The sequence below is a fragment of the Leopardus geoffroyi genome, chromosome B3 (assembly GCF_018350155.1).
Source record: "Leopardus geoffroyi isolate Oge1 chromosome B3, O.geoffroyi_Oge1_pat1.0, whole genome shotgun sequence".
NCBI classification, from domain to species: Eukaryota; Metazoa; Chordata; class Mammalia; order Carnivora; family Felidae; genus Leopardus; species Leopardus geoffroyi.
In genome coordinates this window covers 6,030,866-6,049,232 of record NC_059337.1, presented here as the reverse complement: position 1 = coordinate 6,049,232, position 18,367 = coordinate 6,030,866, and the positions used below count along the sequence as shown (strand labels likewise).

The window sequence follows — 18,367 nt, the reverse complement described above, 5'->3', positions numbered from 1 at the left end:
TGACACCAGCACAGTTTATTCACAAATAAATAAATACATAGTAGGCAGGCGCCCCCTGCCTGCCTCCAAGGGTCAACCTATGGGTCCCTCCATTGCCGGAGGGGCTGGGGAGAGTTGTCTTGGGTGGGGACGGGCTCCCGCTCTCAGGAATGCCCATGCCAGTATCGCAGGTGCCCTCTCCTAGGAAAGGGAGTCTGGAGAGGGACCGTTTTGAAGGTGCTGAAAGCCAAAAGGGCCTCGATGCTCACAGGGCGCCAATTGTACGTCGTCACTTCGACTCAGGCCGGCGGCCACTCCAGGGGCGAGAGAGGCATCCAGGTCTCCAGCAGGGACAGCACGTCGCCGGGAAAGAGCTGGAGGGAGAGGGTATAGAGTTACCTTCAGCGCTGGCCGCTACGCGTGGGTGTCCGCGCTCGTAGGTTCCACTCGGGCACAAGAGCCTGTCCCCTGCGTGTCCTCTCCCTCCCCTCGCCGCTTGAGCGCCCCAGACACACTAGCTACGCTGCTCGAGACAGCAAGCAGACAAGGCCAGGCTGCCGGCGGGGATGCCGCAGGAGGCCTGTGAGCGGCGGACGCGGACGACAGGTAGCAGCACCCACGATGGCCCCGTGGGTGGGGGGAGAGAGTCCCGCGCGGGGAAGGAAGTACTAACCGGAGATGAGGGGCTCGGCTCCATTGCCTGCGATTCCGAACACGCCGCCTCGTCATAAAGCACTGCCGGGTCGCGCGGCTGCGGCGCCGCTAGTTCTCCGAGACAGGCCGGCGGGGACCCCCAGGACGCGGAGGGGCTGGCGGTTGAGCCCAGAAGCTGGGCGCGCGCCTCCACCTGCACCTGCGTCTGCGTCTGCGCGGGGCCGCCGTCGGGGCAGAGCGGGCAGCCCCGAGGCACCGCCGCGTCGCTGCGCCGCCGGCGCCGGCGCTGCAGGCTCTCCTCGCTGAGGCCCAGCACCGCCGACAGGTGGCCGATGTAGCGGATGGCCAGGCGCAGCGTCTCGATCTTGGTGAGGCTCTGGCCGGCGGGCGCCACGGACGGCGGCAGAAAGCGGCGCAGCTCGTGCAGGGCGCGGGCGAGCGTGCGCATGCGCAGCTTCTCGCGCTCGCTGGCGCTCTGCCGCTGCCCGGAGCCCAGGCGGCTGCTGCGCGCGCCGCGCCTCCCTGCGCCCCGGGCTCCGGCGGCCGCGTGGGTGCCGGGCCGTCCGGGGCTCAGCTCGGGGCTGCCGGCCGGGACGCTGCCCCAGGAGTCCGGGGACGAGGCGGGGGAGCAGCCGCAGTCCCTGTCGGAGGGCGGCAGAGGCCGAGGCGGGCCCCAACCCGGGAAGAGGAGCCAGGACTCGGAGAGCGGCGGGCACAGGGACTGGGCCATGGCGGCGGCGGCGCATCTGCGGACCGGCGCCCGGCGACCGCTTTATCCCGAGCCCGAGGTGTGAAGTGGCCCCTTCCAGGCCGCATCAGCACTTCAAAGCGGGCTCGGGGCCTGGAGGGGGCGGGGCCATACCCTTTGAACCAACGGGGGGTGCTGAAGGTGCGGGCCCCTTGGCCGCCCCAGGTCGGCCCCACCTGGGCCCTCGCATGGGCACCGGAGCCAGCCACTGGGGCCTCTTGCCCGCGGTGCCTGGCGTGTTGGGCCAGCCCAGCAGGTCAGAGGGAGCGCGGTCCGGGGAACTGGAAGTACAGTACCTGGGCTTGGGGCTGCCTTCACCTGTTGGGACCTTATGCAGATTCTTAACGCTTTCTTGCAAATTCGTTCCCAGTTTGTATAACGGGAGCCTTGAGGCATACTGCAGCCAGGTCTGCAGAATGAATAGGATGGGGACCCGGAGTGGGGCCCTGATCCCTGCTAGAGGTGAAAGGAGCAGTAATCCATTTCTCCTCTGAGGCAGACCGGTCCTGGACGTGGCCTTACCTGGTGGTGGTGATCGAGGGTGGGGGGACGGAGGGAACACTATGAGGAAACCATCCCAGGCAAATCCAACAAGCTGGCCAAGTATGGCCACGTTGCTGGACCATGTGAGCTGAGGGAGGGGAAGCCTCAGGCCCTCTAGGGCACCTTCTCCCTGGCAGGATCAAGGGCTTGGCGAGCTGCCACCACTGGCCACCAGTTGGCGTCCTACCATTTGGGGGCAGGTATATCAGGTTTTGCCATCGAAATGTGAATGGACACGACATAGAAAAATGCACATAACAAAATTCATACCCCTCCGTAATAAAACTTCTCAGCCGACTAGCAATAGAGGGGAACCGTCTCAACCTGATAAAAGGCATCCACGAAGAGCCCACAGCTAATATCATAGTAAATAGTGGAAGAGTGAATGCTTTCCCATAATGTTGAGAACCAGGAGGGGATGTCTGCTCCTCCCCAGGCCTACTAGACAGTGCGCCGGAGGGCCTGGCTTGTGCAAAAACAAAAGCATACAGATTGGAAAGGAAGAGACTAAACCGTCTCCACTTGCAACAAGACTGTCTACGTAGGAAATCTCAAGGAACCGATACTGCCTGCCTGATCCCTCAGGAGTTTGAGTTTATACACCTTGTCATGATAGCTACTTCATGCACAGATGTCTGTTGTCCACCTAGACTGTGAAGTACCTGGTGCGTAGCATGTCTTCAAGAGAAGCGGTATATAGGGTCTCTTCCAGTGTGAGGGGTCTAACATTTTGCATCCCCAATGCCTTCCAGCCCTGTGACTGCTGGGCGAGCTGGTCTGTAGCAAAGGAGGCCAAGTGGTTTAGCGGCTTCTCCCTGGGCATCTCTGCCCCCCACCGTCCCCTGCCCTCGCCTCCTTTATCTTCTCCCGCCCTCGGCTTCTTCCAGCACCTTCTACACCCCCTTCCTCTGCAGTCTGTCCCAGCAGCCCCAGAATGCTTACGCCCACGGTCACATTCAGGAGAGGCAGTCCCAACCCCCCCCCCTGGGGAGAAGGGGAGCTGCCGTAGGACCCATTCCCAAGGAGAGTCTGGTCCAGGAGAGCCCTCCCAGCTTGAAGCTGTCAGTAGCGTCTCCTTTTGGACCCTGCTCGATGGATGCCCTCCTGGGGCTCCAGATCCAAGCTAAGAAGCTGGTATTGCAGCCCAGTGGCTGGGCTCTTTTGATCCCACCGGACCCAAGGGGACAAACAGTTGGGACTTGGTAGAGTATGTTGTGCACTCAGGCGAGGGGTGGGGGTGGGGGGGTGGGGTGCAGAATAAAGACCCGTCAAGCAGGAGGGATGGCATCTGAGAGGGCTCAGAGCCTCTGCTGCCAACCTTCTGAATGTCAAAAAAAAAAAAAAAAAAATCCCTCCAATCCCCACAGAATTGATTTCCACTTTGTAGCTAATTGAGGAAACTCAGCACAACCCAAAACTCCTAGGCAATCAGCCACCCTTTTGCTTTATTCTCATCTCTGAAAATACAGTATGTGCGTGTGACCGGAAAGTCAAAAGCTCAACAGGTAATGAAGGGTGTAACAGAGTTCATTACTATCCCCGCCTCTGAGGCCTGCCATTCTGTGTCCAGAGGAAACCATCGGTGCCGGTTGGTTATTGTAAAAGCACAAAATCAACCAGACATGTTTTGGACAACAGGCCGTGTGTGTGGGAGGCAGACTGTTTATCCTGAAAAAACGCAGCTCTGTCTCCTGAGGATTCTCACATCTGGGACCTGATGTTTGACATCCCTCGGGCACCTGCCCGGGAACCACCAAGAGGTCTGGAGCAGGGGAGGACACCGTGAGCGGTGCGTGGCAGGCCGAAGGAGGGCTAAAAAGGTCCCAGGGCCAGTGTGGAGTCAAAGAGCCCACAAAAAGGGCATGAGAGAGGTGGGGCAGATGGCAGGGTTCCACCCCCGACCCCAACCTTGGCGTCTTCAGCCCTAAAGGCTGCCACCTGGGAGTCCCTCCCTCTCCTGCTGCCCTTGGGGTGTCCAGGCCCAGTTTGTACAAGGGCCATGGCCAGTGGGCCCGATGGAGCTAAGCTGGGGAAGAGGAGGGACCCCCCCCCCCCAACCTGGGGCCTGGGCTCCACCACCTCCTGTCAGTCGCCTCCCTTTTTCCTCTCCCCCCATCACCTTTGATCTCCTTATCGCCAGCCTCTCCTGTGGGTTCATTTGGGAGCTGCCCCCGTTAATGAGTTCTCCGGGCTGCAGGGCCCACACGCCCTCCCGCTGGGGTGAGGACTTCACACCTCTGGGGCCTGTGTTTTGACAAGTGCCGGTGCCAGTGGCTCCCGCTCCCCTGGCCCGAGCCTGCCTTCGCCTGCCAACGTGTAAGGCTGGGAAATGAGGCCTCGGGGCAGCCCCACTGAGCAGAGGTGAGAGTTCAGTTGCGGTCCTTGGCCGGGGTGGGGGCGGGCAGAGCAGGGCGGCATCCTCCCGGGCGGGGGGCCGGGGTCTCTCAGCCTTCCCGCTAGGAACCAGCCCGCTCCTCAGGCCCAGCCTGGTCCTGGACACCGCCCCCCCCCCCCTCCCCAGCCTCCATGCCCTCATTTCCCGGCCAGCCCTTCTGACACAGGAGTGCTAATCGAAGGTGCTATGTCAATAGCCCCTTGGAGCCCCTAATCCCTGGCCCGCCGGAGCCAGAGGCCCCAGGAGAAGGAAGCAGCCCCCTGTACCGCCAGCCTGCTTAGCATCAGCAGGCGCATCTCCTGGGAAGCTCCTAATTCAGGTGCCCCTGCTTGCTGAGATCTTCCCACCACACCCCAGCACCCGCCCGAGGCAGCCCCTTCATTGTTGTTTAAGGAGCTGCCACCTCCAGGCAGCCTAGAACACCCCTCTGGAGTGTGGCCAGCGTGGGTCAGAGTAGAGTCCCCGTCCTGCCATGCAGCACCTGTGTCATGTGGGTAACTCACTCTCCATCTCGGGGCCCACACAGCTTCTGCCTCTGGGCCAGGGGGTAATGCCTGCTGTGCTGACATATTGTAAGGATCGGATCAGAGTATACGGACGGGGCTTTGGGCAACACCCACGGGCACGCTTGCTGCCGTCGCTGGGGCCTGGCGCTGTGCTGGGGCCTGGCTGGGTCACAGCCGACAACCACGTGGCGATGTGGGCGTCTCTGCCTCCCTTTGTATGTGAGGGAGTGGGGCGTAGGGAGGTTGTTCTAGGTCACGTGGCTAGCAGGGGCAGAGCTGGGGCCTGTTTGCCTGTGTGTGGGGCCAAAGCCCGGGTTCTCTCCTCCCCACCGCCTCTCCTGTCTCTTCTGGAAGACGCGGGGGCCCCCTACCTCCCAGAGGCAGCCCCAAGAGTGAGGGTGCTGGCGTGGGAGGAGATTTCCCCAGAGACCTCAAGTGCCCACAACATCTTGTCACAAGTCACAGGGACCATGGGGGACGTACCCACCCTGGACCTGCTGCACCAGAGCTGGAGAATCTGGGTATGAAAAGTACCATGTCCGGGGCGCCTGGGGGGCTCCATCGGTTAAGCGTCCGACGGGCTCAGGTCATGATCTCACAGTTCGTGGGTTCTAGCCCCGTGTCAGGCTCTGTGCTGACCGCTCAGAGCCTGGAGCCTGCTTCGGATTCTGTGTCTCCCTCTCTCTCTGGCCCTCTCCTGCTCGTGCTCTATCTCCCTCTGTCAAAAATAAACATTAAAAAGGAAAGAAAGAAAAGTACCGCCTCCCCCAGAATTATGAAGCTCGGCCACTTTTGAGAAGCAGTGCCCTATAGTGGCGTGGCCACCCCCACCCCAATCCAGAGAGTGGAGAAAGCACTGGGAGTGTCCAGCCCCCCATCATGGTTCCTAAACCCCCGTGGGTCATGGGTGGATGTGGCTGCGGCCACCTGGAGCCCCAAAGCAGTCAGGGGGCTCAGCAGGAAGGCCCCCGACTTCTCCGCCACCTCCCTCCTTCCCCAGCAGCCTCCCAGCTGAGGCCCCAAGGCTCCCAGGGAGACCCTTCCAACTAAGATCACCCCCTGTCCTCACACCTTTAGCTCCCGGAGCCTCTGAGTTGGCAAGCCATATGGAATAGATTATTCCGGACCTGAGATAATCTGATTATCTTGGTCATGGATCAGCTGGATGCTCAGCCGGTGGAAGTCACAGGAGGCAGAGGGGTGATGAGGAGGGAGGGGGTGGCAAGAAAGGAGAGAGATTTGGCGGATTCCAGGAGAGACTCAAGGGGAAGTGGCAGAATCTGCGGTTCTGGGAGCGGGGCTGAGGGCGCAGGGGGAGCAGACAGTGCCTCTCTCGTGGGGGAGTCACATTTATGCTTCTTTGCTTCCTCTGGGTAAGTGGAGAAAGATGGCAGCTTTCTAGGATAATGTGGGGAAACCAAGGCATAAAGGGGTTAAGGAGGGGAACCGGCCCAAAGCAGAGATGCAGACATGCGGGTGTGGGGAAGCCTGTCACGTGGCACCTTGGTTTCCCCAACTGTAAAATGGAGCCAGGACTCTCCACTGCCTGCCCTGGTTGGAAGGTTCCCTTCCCAGGCCAGAGAGTTGGACAGTTGTGGACCAGTGTCCTCAAATTCCCAGCCACTGCCAGCAGAGGGCACTGCCCAGCCGCCTGGGATTTGGGGATCTGAGCAGGGCGGACCTGCCTGTAACAAGCCTTTGTTCTAGGGCCAGGGTCAGGAACCAGAGATGCAGGGGCTGACTTAAGAAGTGGGTGAAGCCAGCTCAATGCCAGTGTGATGGGCTGTGGGACTCCCAGATATGCCACTTGCCCTCTCTGGAGCCCTGCCTGCTCATCTGTTCACTGGGAAAAACATACAAGTGTGCAGAGGAGCAGAGGGACAGAGCCCAGAGGAGTGAGGAGAAGGGGGACGGGCCAGGAGGGAAGGGCCCAAGCAGGGCTCAGGTCCCCCAACCTTCCCTATACGCTCCCTATACGCTTCCCTATACGCTCAGCAAAGGCTGAAAAAAGACCACAAGCCGCTGGAAACTCTAAGCAGCGGATGCCTTGGGCTCAGTGCCCTTGCCAAGTCCCCGCTAAGGATATGCAGGTCTAGCTCAGCTGCTGACCGAGGCCATGTCCAACACCAGCCCCTCCAGGAAGCACAAGATAGACCTCCCTCCAGGCAGGATGGACAGTTCTGGGGTTCCTTGTAACCCCACCCCTACCCTTGCTGACCCCTCACAACAGTGTGGTGAGGTGTCAGGACTGCGATGAGCCCCCCACCAGGTCACCGGGCGGCTCGGGCCCTCAGCCAACTCAGCAGGAGAAGGAGGGTACCCCCCCGAGGCATCTGACATCAGGCCCAATAAAAAGCAGAGGGGAGGGGGGTGCTTGGGCTGTTCAGCCAGCTAAGCCTCCGGCTCTTGATTCTGGCTCAGGTCACGATCTCATGGTTTGTGAGTTGGAGCCCCATGTCGGGCTCTGCACGGACGCTGAGGAACCTGCTTGGAATTCTCTCTCCCGCTTTTTCTGCCCCTCCCCATTGCAGGCACGTTCCCTCTTGCTCTCAAAATAAACTTAAAAAAAAAAAAAAAAAAAGCAGAGTGGGGGCTCCTAGGACTGAACTGAACACCTGGCCAGCACCTGGGGGAGTGAGCCGACTCTGGGCAGAGGATTCTTTGCCAGAGGCGGGGGGGACAGGGACGTCCCTGGACAGAATGGAGAACATCTAGGGGGAGGGGACAGAGCTTAAAGCGACCAGATAACTAAATCACACAGAAGGGTCTTACCTGGTCAGTACAGATGACGTGCTAAAGACTGAGGGGGATGAACTCAGTCCTCTGTTCTCGAGGCTCCCTCAGCAAGAGAAATCCAAGATCAGCCCCTGGCCTGAGCCAAGGGAACCTCCTTCCCCCTTGGAGATGGTGCCCCAGCCCGAGAATGCACTCGCAATGCCCGGCACGGCATGGCACAGGTGGCCAGGCTAGCTGGGGCCCCCAGCCGGGCTGGCTGCCCAAAACCAGGTTAGCCTCAACAGCCCACCTCCAGGGCCTCTCCGAGGCCAGCCTACAACTTCAGAACAGCCTCAGCACGCCCTCTGCCCGGCGGTTTCCCTGACGGGAATTCATTCTGGTTAGAAAAGACTGAAAGGCGCCCATGAAGACACGCCGCTGGGTGGCAGAACCAAGTTCTAGAAAAATCCATCCAGTAGGACGCCACCACCGATCCACGCAAAAACAAGAGAGAACACAGATCTAAAAAACAACCCCCGCACAGAAAGTCATCGAACGATACCGTGCGTGTTCGAAGGGTCTACTGTGCGCACGTGTGTACGAGCACAGACAAGTCTCACACAGTAGGAGTCTCAGCCAATCTGTGGGTGACTACGGGACTTACTCGGTGGGTGGGCGGGGACAGGTCTGGGTTCTGGGAGGTGGTCAAGGGAGACTTTCATCTCATCTGGAATGCTTAATTTTTTCACAAGGAGTTTGCATTCGTTTATTACACGTGCAACTTATCTTTTTTAAAAAAAATTTAATGTTTTTATTTATTTTTGAGAGAGAGCCAGAGTGCAAGTAGGGGAGGGGCAGAGAGAGAGGGAGACACAGAATCCAAAGCAGGCTCCAGGCTCTGAGCCGTCAGCACGGAGCCCGACACGGGGCTCAAAGTCACGAACCGCGAGATCATGACCTGAGCCGAAGGTGGACACTTAACTGACAGAGCCGCCCAGGCGCCCCTTACACATGCCACCTAAAAATAATTTTTAAAATCTAGGTATCAGGATGTCCCTGTGTGGAAAAGTGTAAGGCATCTCAGTGTGCACCAGGGAACTTCTCGGCTAACCTGCTACCACCACATCATGGGAGCGCTAGGCGTGCCCTAAACATCTCATCGCAGAAATACATCTACTGACGATACGGAGAATGTGGATACGTTAGTGAGAAGAGTCGGTCACAAAACCACAGGCTCCCTTCATACCCAAAGAACTTGGAAGCAGGCACTAGAACAGGGATTGGGACACCAACTTTTGTAGGAGCATTAACGCACAAGAGCCAAAAGGTGGCAACGACCCAAATGTCCAGCAACGGATGAATGGAGAAACAGAATGTGGTCTGTATGTGCAATGGAGTATTTTTCAACCACGAACAGGAATGAAGTTCACGCACACGCTAACCCATGGACAAACCATGAAGGCATGAAAGGAAGCCATATGCAGGGCACCTGGGTGGCTCAGTCGGCTAAGTGTCCAATTCTTGGTTTCGGCTTAGGTCATGATCTCGTGGTTCGTGAGTTCGAGCCCCGTGTCGGGCTCCTCGCTGACAGTGTGGAACCTGCTTGGGATTCTCTCTCTCTCTCTCTCTCTCTCTCTCTCTCAAAATAAATTAACTTTTAAAAAGTAAAGTAAGTCAGACACAAAGAAAAATTACTGTATGATTCCACTTCTGCGAGGCATCTAGAACAGACAGATTCATAGAGACAGGAAGTGGTTGAGAGGTTACCAGGGACTGGGGGTAAAGAGAGTTCTTCCTTGATGGGTCCAGAGCTTCTACGTGAGGTGATGAAAACTTGTGGAAAGTGACGGCTGCCTAACACTATGACTATAATGAATGGCACTGAATTGCACACTTAAAAATGATTAAGATGGCAAATTTTATGTTAAATATATTTTACCCCAATTAAAACAATTTTAAGTACTATACACACAGAACTGTTGAATTATACACTTTACACAGGTCAACGTATGATGTGTGAATCAAATCCCAATAAAGCTGGTATGAAAAATAGAACATATACCAGAAGCTTCAAAAAATGGAAAAACTCAAACAGAAAAAACCCCGGCACACTTTCTCTTGATGCGTCTATCTCTATGTTCACGTACTTGCAGGGAAGCCTGGAAAAGGACAGGATGCAGGGGCAGGGTCCGTGCTAACCTGGGGCCAACCTAGTGTTAACCTGGTTCTCTCTGGCAGGTTGCAACCAGGGGCCTTTTAAAATTCTCTTCTTTTTGGGATGCCTCGGTGGTTCAGCCGGTGAAGCAACCTATAAGGCTTGATTTCAGCTCAGGCCACGACCTCACAGTTCACGAGTTCAAGCCCCAAGTCGGGCTCTGCACTGACAGCACAGAGCCTGCTTGGGATTCTCTCTCTCCTTCTCTCTTTGCCCCTCTCCTGGTCTCTCTTCGTCTCTCAAAATAAATAAATAAACCTGAAAATAGAATAAAATTCCCTTCTTTTTGATTGTCTGCATTTTCTCACTTTCCTGAAATGAGAATCCGTTGCTTTGATAATTAAATGAAAGAAAAGGAAGGAAGGAAGGGAGGGAGGGAGCAGAGGGAGGGAGGAAGGAAGGGAGGGAGCAAGGAAGGAATGAAGGAAGGAAGCAGAGGGAGGAAGGGAGGGAGGGAGGGAGGAAGGAAGGGAAAGAGGGAGGCAGGGAGGGAGGGAGGAAGCAGAGGGAGGAAGGAAGGAAGGGAGAGAGGAAGGGAGGGAAGGAGGGAGGGAGGAAGGAAGGCAGGCAGGCAGGCAGGGAGGGAGGGAGGGAGGGATGGAGGCAGGGAGGAAGGCAAGGAGGGTCAGAGCAGAGGGAGGGAGGAAATGACTTTGTAGAACCACCCAAACCTGTTTGCATTCCAGCAGGTGGGTCTGAGCCCCCTTATGGCTTTGGGGGTCAGGAGGCTGGGTCTTCCCTCCCAGGGCCCGGGCGGCAGGAGTGTACACCACTCACTCTCCCACACTGTCCTTCCCCAGAGCTGCGGGACCCCAGGTGACCGCTTCCCCCCCGCAGGGCAGGCAGGCGAGAAGTGCATGTCCCAGCAAGGACACCCATTTCACAGATGAGGAGACTGAGGCTCAGGTGGGGACCGGAGCCCAGGCACGGCGGGAACCTAGGCCTGAGCTGCCTCCGGGACTGAACCAGGCAGTTCTGGGGCTGCCGCAGGCCCTTCCACACCAGCCTCCGTGGCCTGGCCTTCTTGTTGGAGGAAGAGTGGCAGGCCCACCCCTGTGCCCCTGGCCCGCTGGGCAGCCCTCCAGCCCTCCTGTGCTTCGCCTAGCCAACGGGGCCGCGGCCTCCCCGCCAACCTCCACATTCTCTGCCACTGGCTCCTGGGCCCAAAGGCCGCGGCTCCGGTCAGCCCTCACCCCGCCTGACTGCTGTCACCCGACTGGCTTCCCGCCTCTGCCTCTTCACCCTCCCCCTCCTCAGGACTTCTGTCCAAACTCCCCACTCGGGAGGCCTTTCCAACCCCGGCCAGCTCCTCCCACCGCTCCCCTCGGGGCTCCAGCCCACTTTCACGGTCCCCACCAGTGCTGCCTTTCCCCTCCCAGGCCTGGGCTCACACCTGGTCCCTCGGTTAGGAACCCGGCACCTCCACCTGGAGAAAACCCACGACTTCAGGTCCCTCCCTTCCTCCTGGGACCTGCCCTGATCACCTGGCCACATAGTGCCTCTCCGTGGCCCCGGGGGACCCGCACCCAGGCCACCACAGACTCGGAATTTGCCTTTCGCCTCCTCCAACCTCTGAATCCCGGAGGGCACGTCCCTCCCTGGAGCCTCGCTGATGGCACGGTGTGTGCCCTCTGCTGGTCCGAATCCTGACTCTGGGGACCGAGGCAAAGGAACTGATCTCTCCGGTCCGGCCCGGCCCATCTAAGCAAGGGGAGAACAGCAGGCTGACAAAATTATGGGGTTTAAGCCCTGAATGGGTCCCTCACTGCAGGCACAGTGTTGGGCACTGGACAGTGTGTGGTGCTCAGAAGCCCAGGCGGTTCTAAGGTCCGGTCAGGGTGCCCTTGCCCTGGTGGCTTCAGTCTTGGGCCTCCTGGTGACACCGATGGCACTCTGCCTGGCAGGCCGTGTCAGGCACCAGCCCCTGGAGCCAGGGGAGAGGACTATCTGGGCAGGTGGACTCAGGGCTCATGTCCTCCCCCCTCCCTCTCTCCCCCTCTCAGGGACGTAGGCCCCGCCTTTCCCTGGGCCTCCCAGGGTGGGGACCTGCAGCCCCCGCCCCCAGCCCACAAGGGGTTTCGGGGTTGCCGAGAGGACCGCTGCCGGGCTGTTTTGGAGGCCCCTGAACACCCTCGTTCCCAAGTCGACACCTTCTGCCCTGGGGGAGGCGGCCTTGTGTCAACAGGCAGAGAGGAGGTGTGAAGGCAGCCACAGTGGCCGAGGGAGAGGCCGGGCTGGTAATGAGAATACCACACTGTGGCTACAGGCCCCACGAGCCCTGCCTGCATCCTTCCCTCCCACGTTCCCACAGCCCGGACACCCCCAGGGCCCGGAAAGGACTCAAGGGGGAGGAAGGGAAAGGAGCCCCATAGAGGCCAGGCCTTCCCCGGGCTCCGCTCTGGGTCCCTGGGTCTGCTCCTGGGGGCCCTGCACTGCCTGTCCGGGGAGACAGAGCAGGTGCGGAGCTTCCAGGAGCAGGGCCGGGGGTGAACAAACGGTGAGGCCCGTGCGAGGCCACCAAGAGCAGGCTGGACCACAGTCACTGCCCCCGCCCCAAGGCCGTGAGCAGGGCCAGAGCTGAGTGAGCACGTTTGGTCGGGCCTGGGCCGCGGCCCTCCTCATCTGACTGGTGGCCTGGGGCAAAGCCCTGGGAAGTCCACAGGGGAGGATGGGACGGAGGCCTCAGTTTCCTCACCTGCGTAATACGATCATTGACACGGACACCACCTGCCTCAGAGCGTCAACCTGGCTGGGGCCATGCTGGCCTTGTGGTGCCAGCCCAAGACGGGGCCCGGCTGAGCCAAGGCTTCAGGCACAGAGAACAGGGGAGGCCTCGTTCTGTGCCTGAAGGGGCCCCTACGGCTGCCCTCACACAGTCCAGAGTCCCGAGGCAGCGGCCCCATCTCCTCCCTGATTTCTGGCCCCAGCTCCTCAAGTACCTCAGGGATTATCCCATCGAACCCCGTTCAGTGGGGCTTGTCGGTGTCGGCAGAGGCAAGAACAGCCATCCGCTCCAGCTCCTGCTTGCGCCCGGCACGTACTCGGCTGGCTTCTCCTTGATCGCCTCCACCAACCGGCCGCTCACTCCCTCATAAGACAGCAGCTCTGATCTTAGAAAGTTCTTCAGTCTCCCTGGAGTATTCCCCCTGCAGGCACCTGGGGACAACCATCACGTCCCTGAGTGGTTTTTTTTTTTCTTTTTGGACAAAACATCGCTGAGTCCTTCAACCCCCCCCCCCCCCCGCCTTCAATCCCCCTCACGAATCTTGGCCCAATTACTCTGGCTAGGGCCCATCCTGAACAGAAAATAGGAGGCCATCGCCTCCTTGGTTGAAGACCTCTGTTTCTTGCAAATGCAAACGGGATCACGTTTGCTTCTGGTGCCCTTGATGCCTGGAAGGCACGGACTACGATGCCCTTTCCACGTGTGCCGCTGGTTACACGATGCCGCCTGGCCCTGAACGGGGACGGAGGACATGTGGAGCCCTGTGGAGCCCCCCTTATTAGATCCAGCCTGTCAGCGTCTCTTCATTACCCAGTTCACTTGCCGCACTTGCCCCAAATGAGATCAGTTCATATCTTCACTCAAGATCATAGCGCTGCCCTTGACGAGGCTGGGAACAGAGTCGGTGGCACGTCGCTGGAGACCTTCCTCCAGGTGGTCACCCATCCTTCATCGGTGGGAACACTGAATCTGTCGTGAATTCGCTGAACTCTCATCCAGCTCACGTGGCCCCATTTGTTGTTGACAAGGATATCCTAGGCACTTGTCATGTGCACAGGAATTATGTGTGGCTGCTCTTACACGGCCAAACGTAAACAGCTTAAGACAGGCTGGTGATCTGTTTTCTCTCGCAGTAAAGAAAGTTAGGGATAGACAGTTCTGGGCCAGTACAGTGTTTCCGTGTTATCATCAATGCCTCACGCTTCTTCCTGCTCCATCACCCTTACTGTATGACTTCTGTCCCCGGGATTGCTTCAGTGTCACGAAATGGTTGCTGAACCTCCAGTCATCACATTTTCCAGGAAGAAAATGTAAGCGGGCAGAAATGTAGGAGTGTACCTCTCTACTTTAAAGAGCTTTCCTAGAAGCCCCATTTAATATTTCTACGAACATCTCATTGGCCGTTCCATGAATACGGCAGGCTGGGAAATGTAGTTTCTTACTGGGCATACTGCCACCCCCAACAATACACAGTCCTCTTATTAAAAATATATATAAGGATGCACCTGGGGGGCTCAGTTGGCTAAGCATCCGACTCTTGGTTTCAGCTCAGGTCGTGATCTTACGGTTCATGAGATCAAGCCCCACATTGGGTTCTGTGCTGACAGTGTGGAGCCTACTTCAGATTCTCTCTCTCCCCCTCTCTCTCTGCCCCTCCCCCCACTCTCTCTTCTAAGTAAATAAACATTTTAAAAAAGATATAAGAATAGAGGCTGTACCAGACATTGTGTGTACAACTAGAAGTGTCTGCAATACTAGGGAACACTACTGACCACGTTTCCCTGATCTAGCCGCCACCTCCTCCTATCAGGAGGGGCTGAACCCGGGGCCAGTAGCCCACTGAGGCCCAGAAGGTAATCGCCTTATCTAAGAGCGTACAGCTTTAGACGTCCCTCCTTTTAACACGAGAGTCAGATGAGGAAGACAGAAACAGAGCTGGCTCAATTGGAGGACGCCGTGGGGCACGGCCCAGACCCAGCTTGTTCGCCGAGCACCTGGGGCAGGTTCCTGCACAGAGCGGGGATGCTCGAGGGTCCCAGAGGCAAGGTGGACAGGCACCTGGGCCAGGACCCAGCCACCAGGAGGAACAGGTTCAGATGCTCCGTTCCTAGCTTTAGCGGGGCCGGTTGGCTCCAGCTCCAGGCATCTGAGCTCTCCCGTTCCCTCTGTACTGCAGCTGTGGTGACCTCTGCCACAGGCCAGGAGCTGGAGTGCCCTGCTGAGGATGACCCCCACACTAGGCCCACGGAGAAGGGCTGGAGAGGGAGGAGGGGGACGGGGTGGGGTGCACTGGGCCTGGTGCAGGAGAGAGTCTCAGGAATGGAAGGAATCACCTTCTTCTAGGGCTAAGACTAAAAGATATCCTTACCCACACCCCGACCTAGTCCTTTGCCTACTTCCTTCTGTTGCCCCTGAACTTGCTATAAGCAAGATTTATAAACGTAGGCTCTGTGATAAGCTCTATGACACGCATTATGTTTATTTATCTCAACAATCGCTCTGGAGATCAGAATCCCCACTTCACAGATGAGAAAACTGAGGCTGAGTAAATCACCCAAGTTCTCCCGGCTTATAAGGGGTGAAGCTGGGACTCTAAGCCAGGTCAGTCTGATTCCACAGCCTGGCGTCCTAACTATTAGGCTACATTGCCTCCCTGTGCTTAGGGGGAGGCCCAGTGCAGGGGGTGGTGGGGATCCACTTTGGCTTCCGCCCTGGGAGTGGGGCTGGCACACAGTGTGCCCTTGTGCTTCCAGAGCCTGGCTGAGGGGCCTGGTGAAGAGCCAGGGCCCCGTCTTCTAGAACTTACGCTCTGACATCCCAGTCAGTCTGAAGCCTGGGCTCTGGGGCTAGCTCAAACCAAGACAGGAGGCCAGGCTATCCTACAGAGGAAAGGATAGTAAGCAGGGCTCTGTGCTGGCAGTGGATTCTCATTATTCACCAAATCCTTTCAGAGGAAATGCCCCCGGGCTGGCTCTAAGGGGGTGGGGGGAGGAGGACTCTGGATATCCAGAACCTTCCAGGAGCTCACAAGGCTAATCCACCTCTCCACATCCACCTGCCTGAGCAAAAGGGCAGTGCTATTTGGCAAAAACTAAAAACACTTAACTAGGGGCGCCTGGGTGGCTCAGTCGGTTAAGCATCAGACTCTTGATTTCAGCTCAGGTTATGATTTCACAGTTTGTGAGTTTAAGCCCGCACAGGGCTCTACGCTGATGGTGTGGAGCCTGCTAGGGATTCTCTCTCTCTCTCTCTCTCTCTCTGCTAGGGATTCTCTCTCTCTCTCTCTCTCTCTCTGCCTGGTCTCTCAAAGTAAATAAATAAATAAATATAAAAATAAAAATAAATAAAAACACACTAAAGATGCATCAATAAGGGTCTGGCTGGTGCTCACATGCCATGGAATATTATAGAAATGTTAAAAGGAGTCAGAAAGCTCAGTATCAACAGCACATTAACCTGAAAAACTTCAGAGTCTGGATCAAGAAATATACATGAAACCATATGAATTTTGTTTACAACCGTCAACCACATGCATATCAATTCCCTGATAGTACACTATGACAAGCCTTTTTTAGTACCGTGCAGGCTTGGATGAATAACGACTTATTCTAAATGATTTGCCATTATTTCGACCTAGAAAGTGTAGAACTAGCTGTTTTCTAAGTCCCCGCTGCCCTTAGGAAAAAGTATTATCATTTTTTTTTTTTTACTTGGTTTAAATCCTCTTGAGTCATGAAATATTGCATAACTGCCTGCTTCTTTCCAAAGAAAGCCCGTGCGGATTCAAAGGCACTGTTAAGTGATTCAACTTCTTCCTGTGCTATGGATGAATTAAAATTTTCCTTTCCTCCTTCACAGCAGCTAGAATAAACGAAACAAGAGTTGCCTTGACCAACGTTATTCAATGTCAATTACTATTTCACCATCATGTTGCACAGAGTGGCAATTTCGGCCTATTTTCCTGAATATTTAACGTTTATTTTTGAGAGAGAGAGAGAACTTGAGAACGTGAAGGGCAGGGGCAGAGAGACAGGGAGACACAGAATCCAAAGCAGGCTCCAAGCTCTGAGCTGTGAGCACAGAGCCCGAGGCAGGGCTCGAACCCATGAACCATGAGATCATGACCTGAGCCAAAGTTGGATGCTTAACTGACTGCGCCTCCCAGGTGCCCCAGTTTTCTCTCATATTAAAAAAAACAGTAAGTTCTGAGCAGAAAGTAATGAAATGTCATCATTGAAGGTTTATCTACACCTCCTGCCATTTTACATTTTTCCCCAGTTAAAATTATCCACTCTAATGTTCATATGACATTTAAAATTTTTTTTTAACATTTATTCATTTTTGAGAGACAGAGAGAGACAGAGCACGAGCGGGGGAGGAGCAGAGAGAGAGGGAGACACAGAATCTGAACCAGGCTCCAGGCTCTGAGCGGTCAAAACAGAGCCTGACATGGGGCTCGAATTCACCGACCAGACCGCGAGATCACGACCTGAGCCAAAGTGGGACATCCAGGCACCCCTGTAGGATGTTTAAATATTCACCCATTGAAATCAAACTATGACAGTCTATGCATCAGCTACAATATCCTGACAGGCATTGCTCTAGGACACGCTGTTGAATGATAGAAAGCAAGTTACAGAAAACCTGCTACAGCGATACCTTGTTTATATATGTCAGTGTGAATGCCTGGGCCGGGACTGGAAAGGCACCAGACGACTTAACAGCCGCTGCCTCTGGTGAGGGGTAATAGGGACTCCAGCTTTATCTGCAAAGTCCCGTTGCTCACAAAGAGAATGTATTAGTTATGTAATTTGTGTAACTAAATATTTACTTTTAGGAACAGCCACAAGTAGTACAAGGCCGTTTACCACTTCCAGCTGGTCCAGGCCAATCTATTCCAGAAACTTCATCATGCTGACCTTTAGTTATCGATGACCGAATTTTTTTTCATGTCATACTTCTGCTACGAAGTCCATTTGGCTCCCCAATTTCTTAGCCCGGCCCCAGCCACGGTGTGCTCGAGCTCTCCACACCAGCCTGCTTGCACACTCCTCCAGAATTTTCCAGAAGCACCTTGGCAAGTCCCACTGCCAGGTTTTGCTTATGCAGTTCCCACGGCCAGAATGCCCCCTACCTGCCTCTCTCCTTACCCAAGTCCTACTCATGGTTCAGGGCCCAGCTGTGACCTCTCCAGCTCTGTGGCCAGAGCCCTACCGTCCCTGCCCCTCATGTGGCCCTTAGCCTCTGAGTTCAGCCCTTTCTCCGCAGATCACAAAGGACACTGATGCCTCCTTTAAACTGTAATCACTGCTGAGGAGTGAGAGCTTTACTCTTGGAGTCTCGGCGTTTATCCTCAGAGACTACAACAGTCCTCTGAGTAGATACTATAACGACATTATCCCTGTTTAATGGAGCAGACGCTGAAGCTCAAGTTAAGAGCCCTGCCCAAGGGCACACAGCTAGTTAATGGTGGACCTACTCAATGTATAATGGCCTGTTCACCTGTCTCTCCCACAAGGCTGAAATGTCACGAGAGCAGAGACCGCAACTAGCCTGTTCACCCTGGCGTGCCTGACATTTACCAGTGGCTAACAAAAATATGAATTAAATGAGCAACGCCTCCAGCATCTTGAAATGGAAGTACCTTGCCTATAAAATGATAGCAGCAAACATTCAGCCCACTTTCCAGGCCTATACTAAGTGGTTCCACAGACGGTTCCACGAAGTACCAGCAGCCATCGTAGGCGGTGGGTATATGGGATTATTACTGCTAGGAGACTGAGGAAGCTTGAGCCTCCGAGGAGTTCAGGGACTTGCCCCAGGTCACACAGCAAATAGCCTCAGGCCTGCCTGGGGGCCCACCTCCCTCCATGTTCCTCACCCACTG

At 56.3% G+C, this 18,367-nt stretch overlaps 1 protein-coding gene across 1 annotated transcript; it reads right to left on the bottom strand.

Moving 5' to 3' along the window:
• Positions 1–1,671, bottom strand: MESP1 (mesoderm posterior bHLH transcription factor 1). The gene is made up of 2 exons (XM_045452354.1): positions 653–1,671; positions 1–353 (listed from the first exon to the last, which is right to left on the bottom strand). The coding sequence occupies exons 1-2, from the start codon at positions 1,361–1,363 to the stop codon at positions 279–281; spliced, it is 786 nt and encodes a 261-aa protein (XP_045308310.1). The 5' UTR covers positions 1,364–1,671; the 3' UTR covers positions 1–278.
• Between the last annotated feature and the right edge of the window lie 16,696 nt (positions 1,672–18,367).

What these genes read in the sequence shown, in the direction of transcription:
- MESP1 (XM_045452354.1), bottom strand. Translation starts at nt 1,363, where the DNA reads ATGGCCCAGTCCCTGTGCCCGCCGCTCTCCGAGTCCTGGCTCCTCTTC. An exon ending in AGCCGAGCCCCTCATCTCCG is followed by an intron (nt 354 to 652) that starts GTTAGTACTTCC and finishes CTCTCCCTCCAG; the next exon opens with CTCTTTCCCGGCGACGTGCT.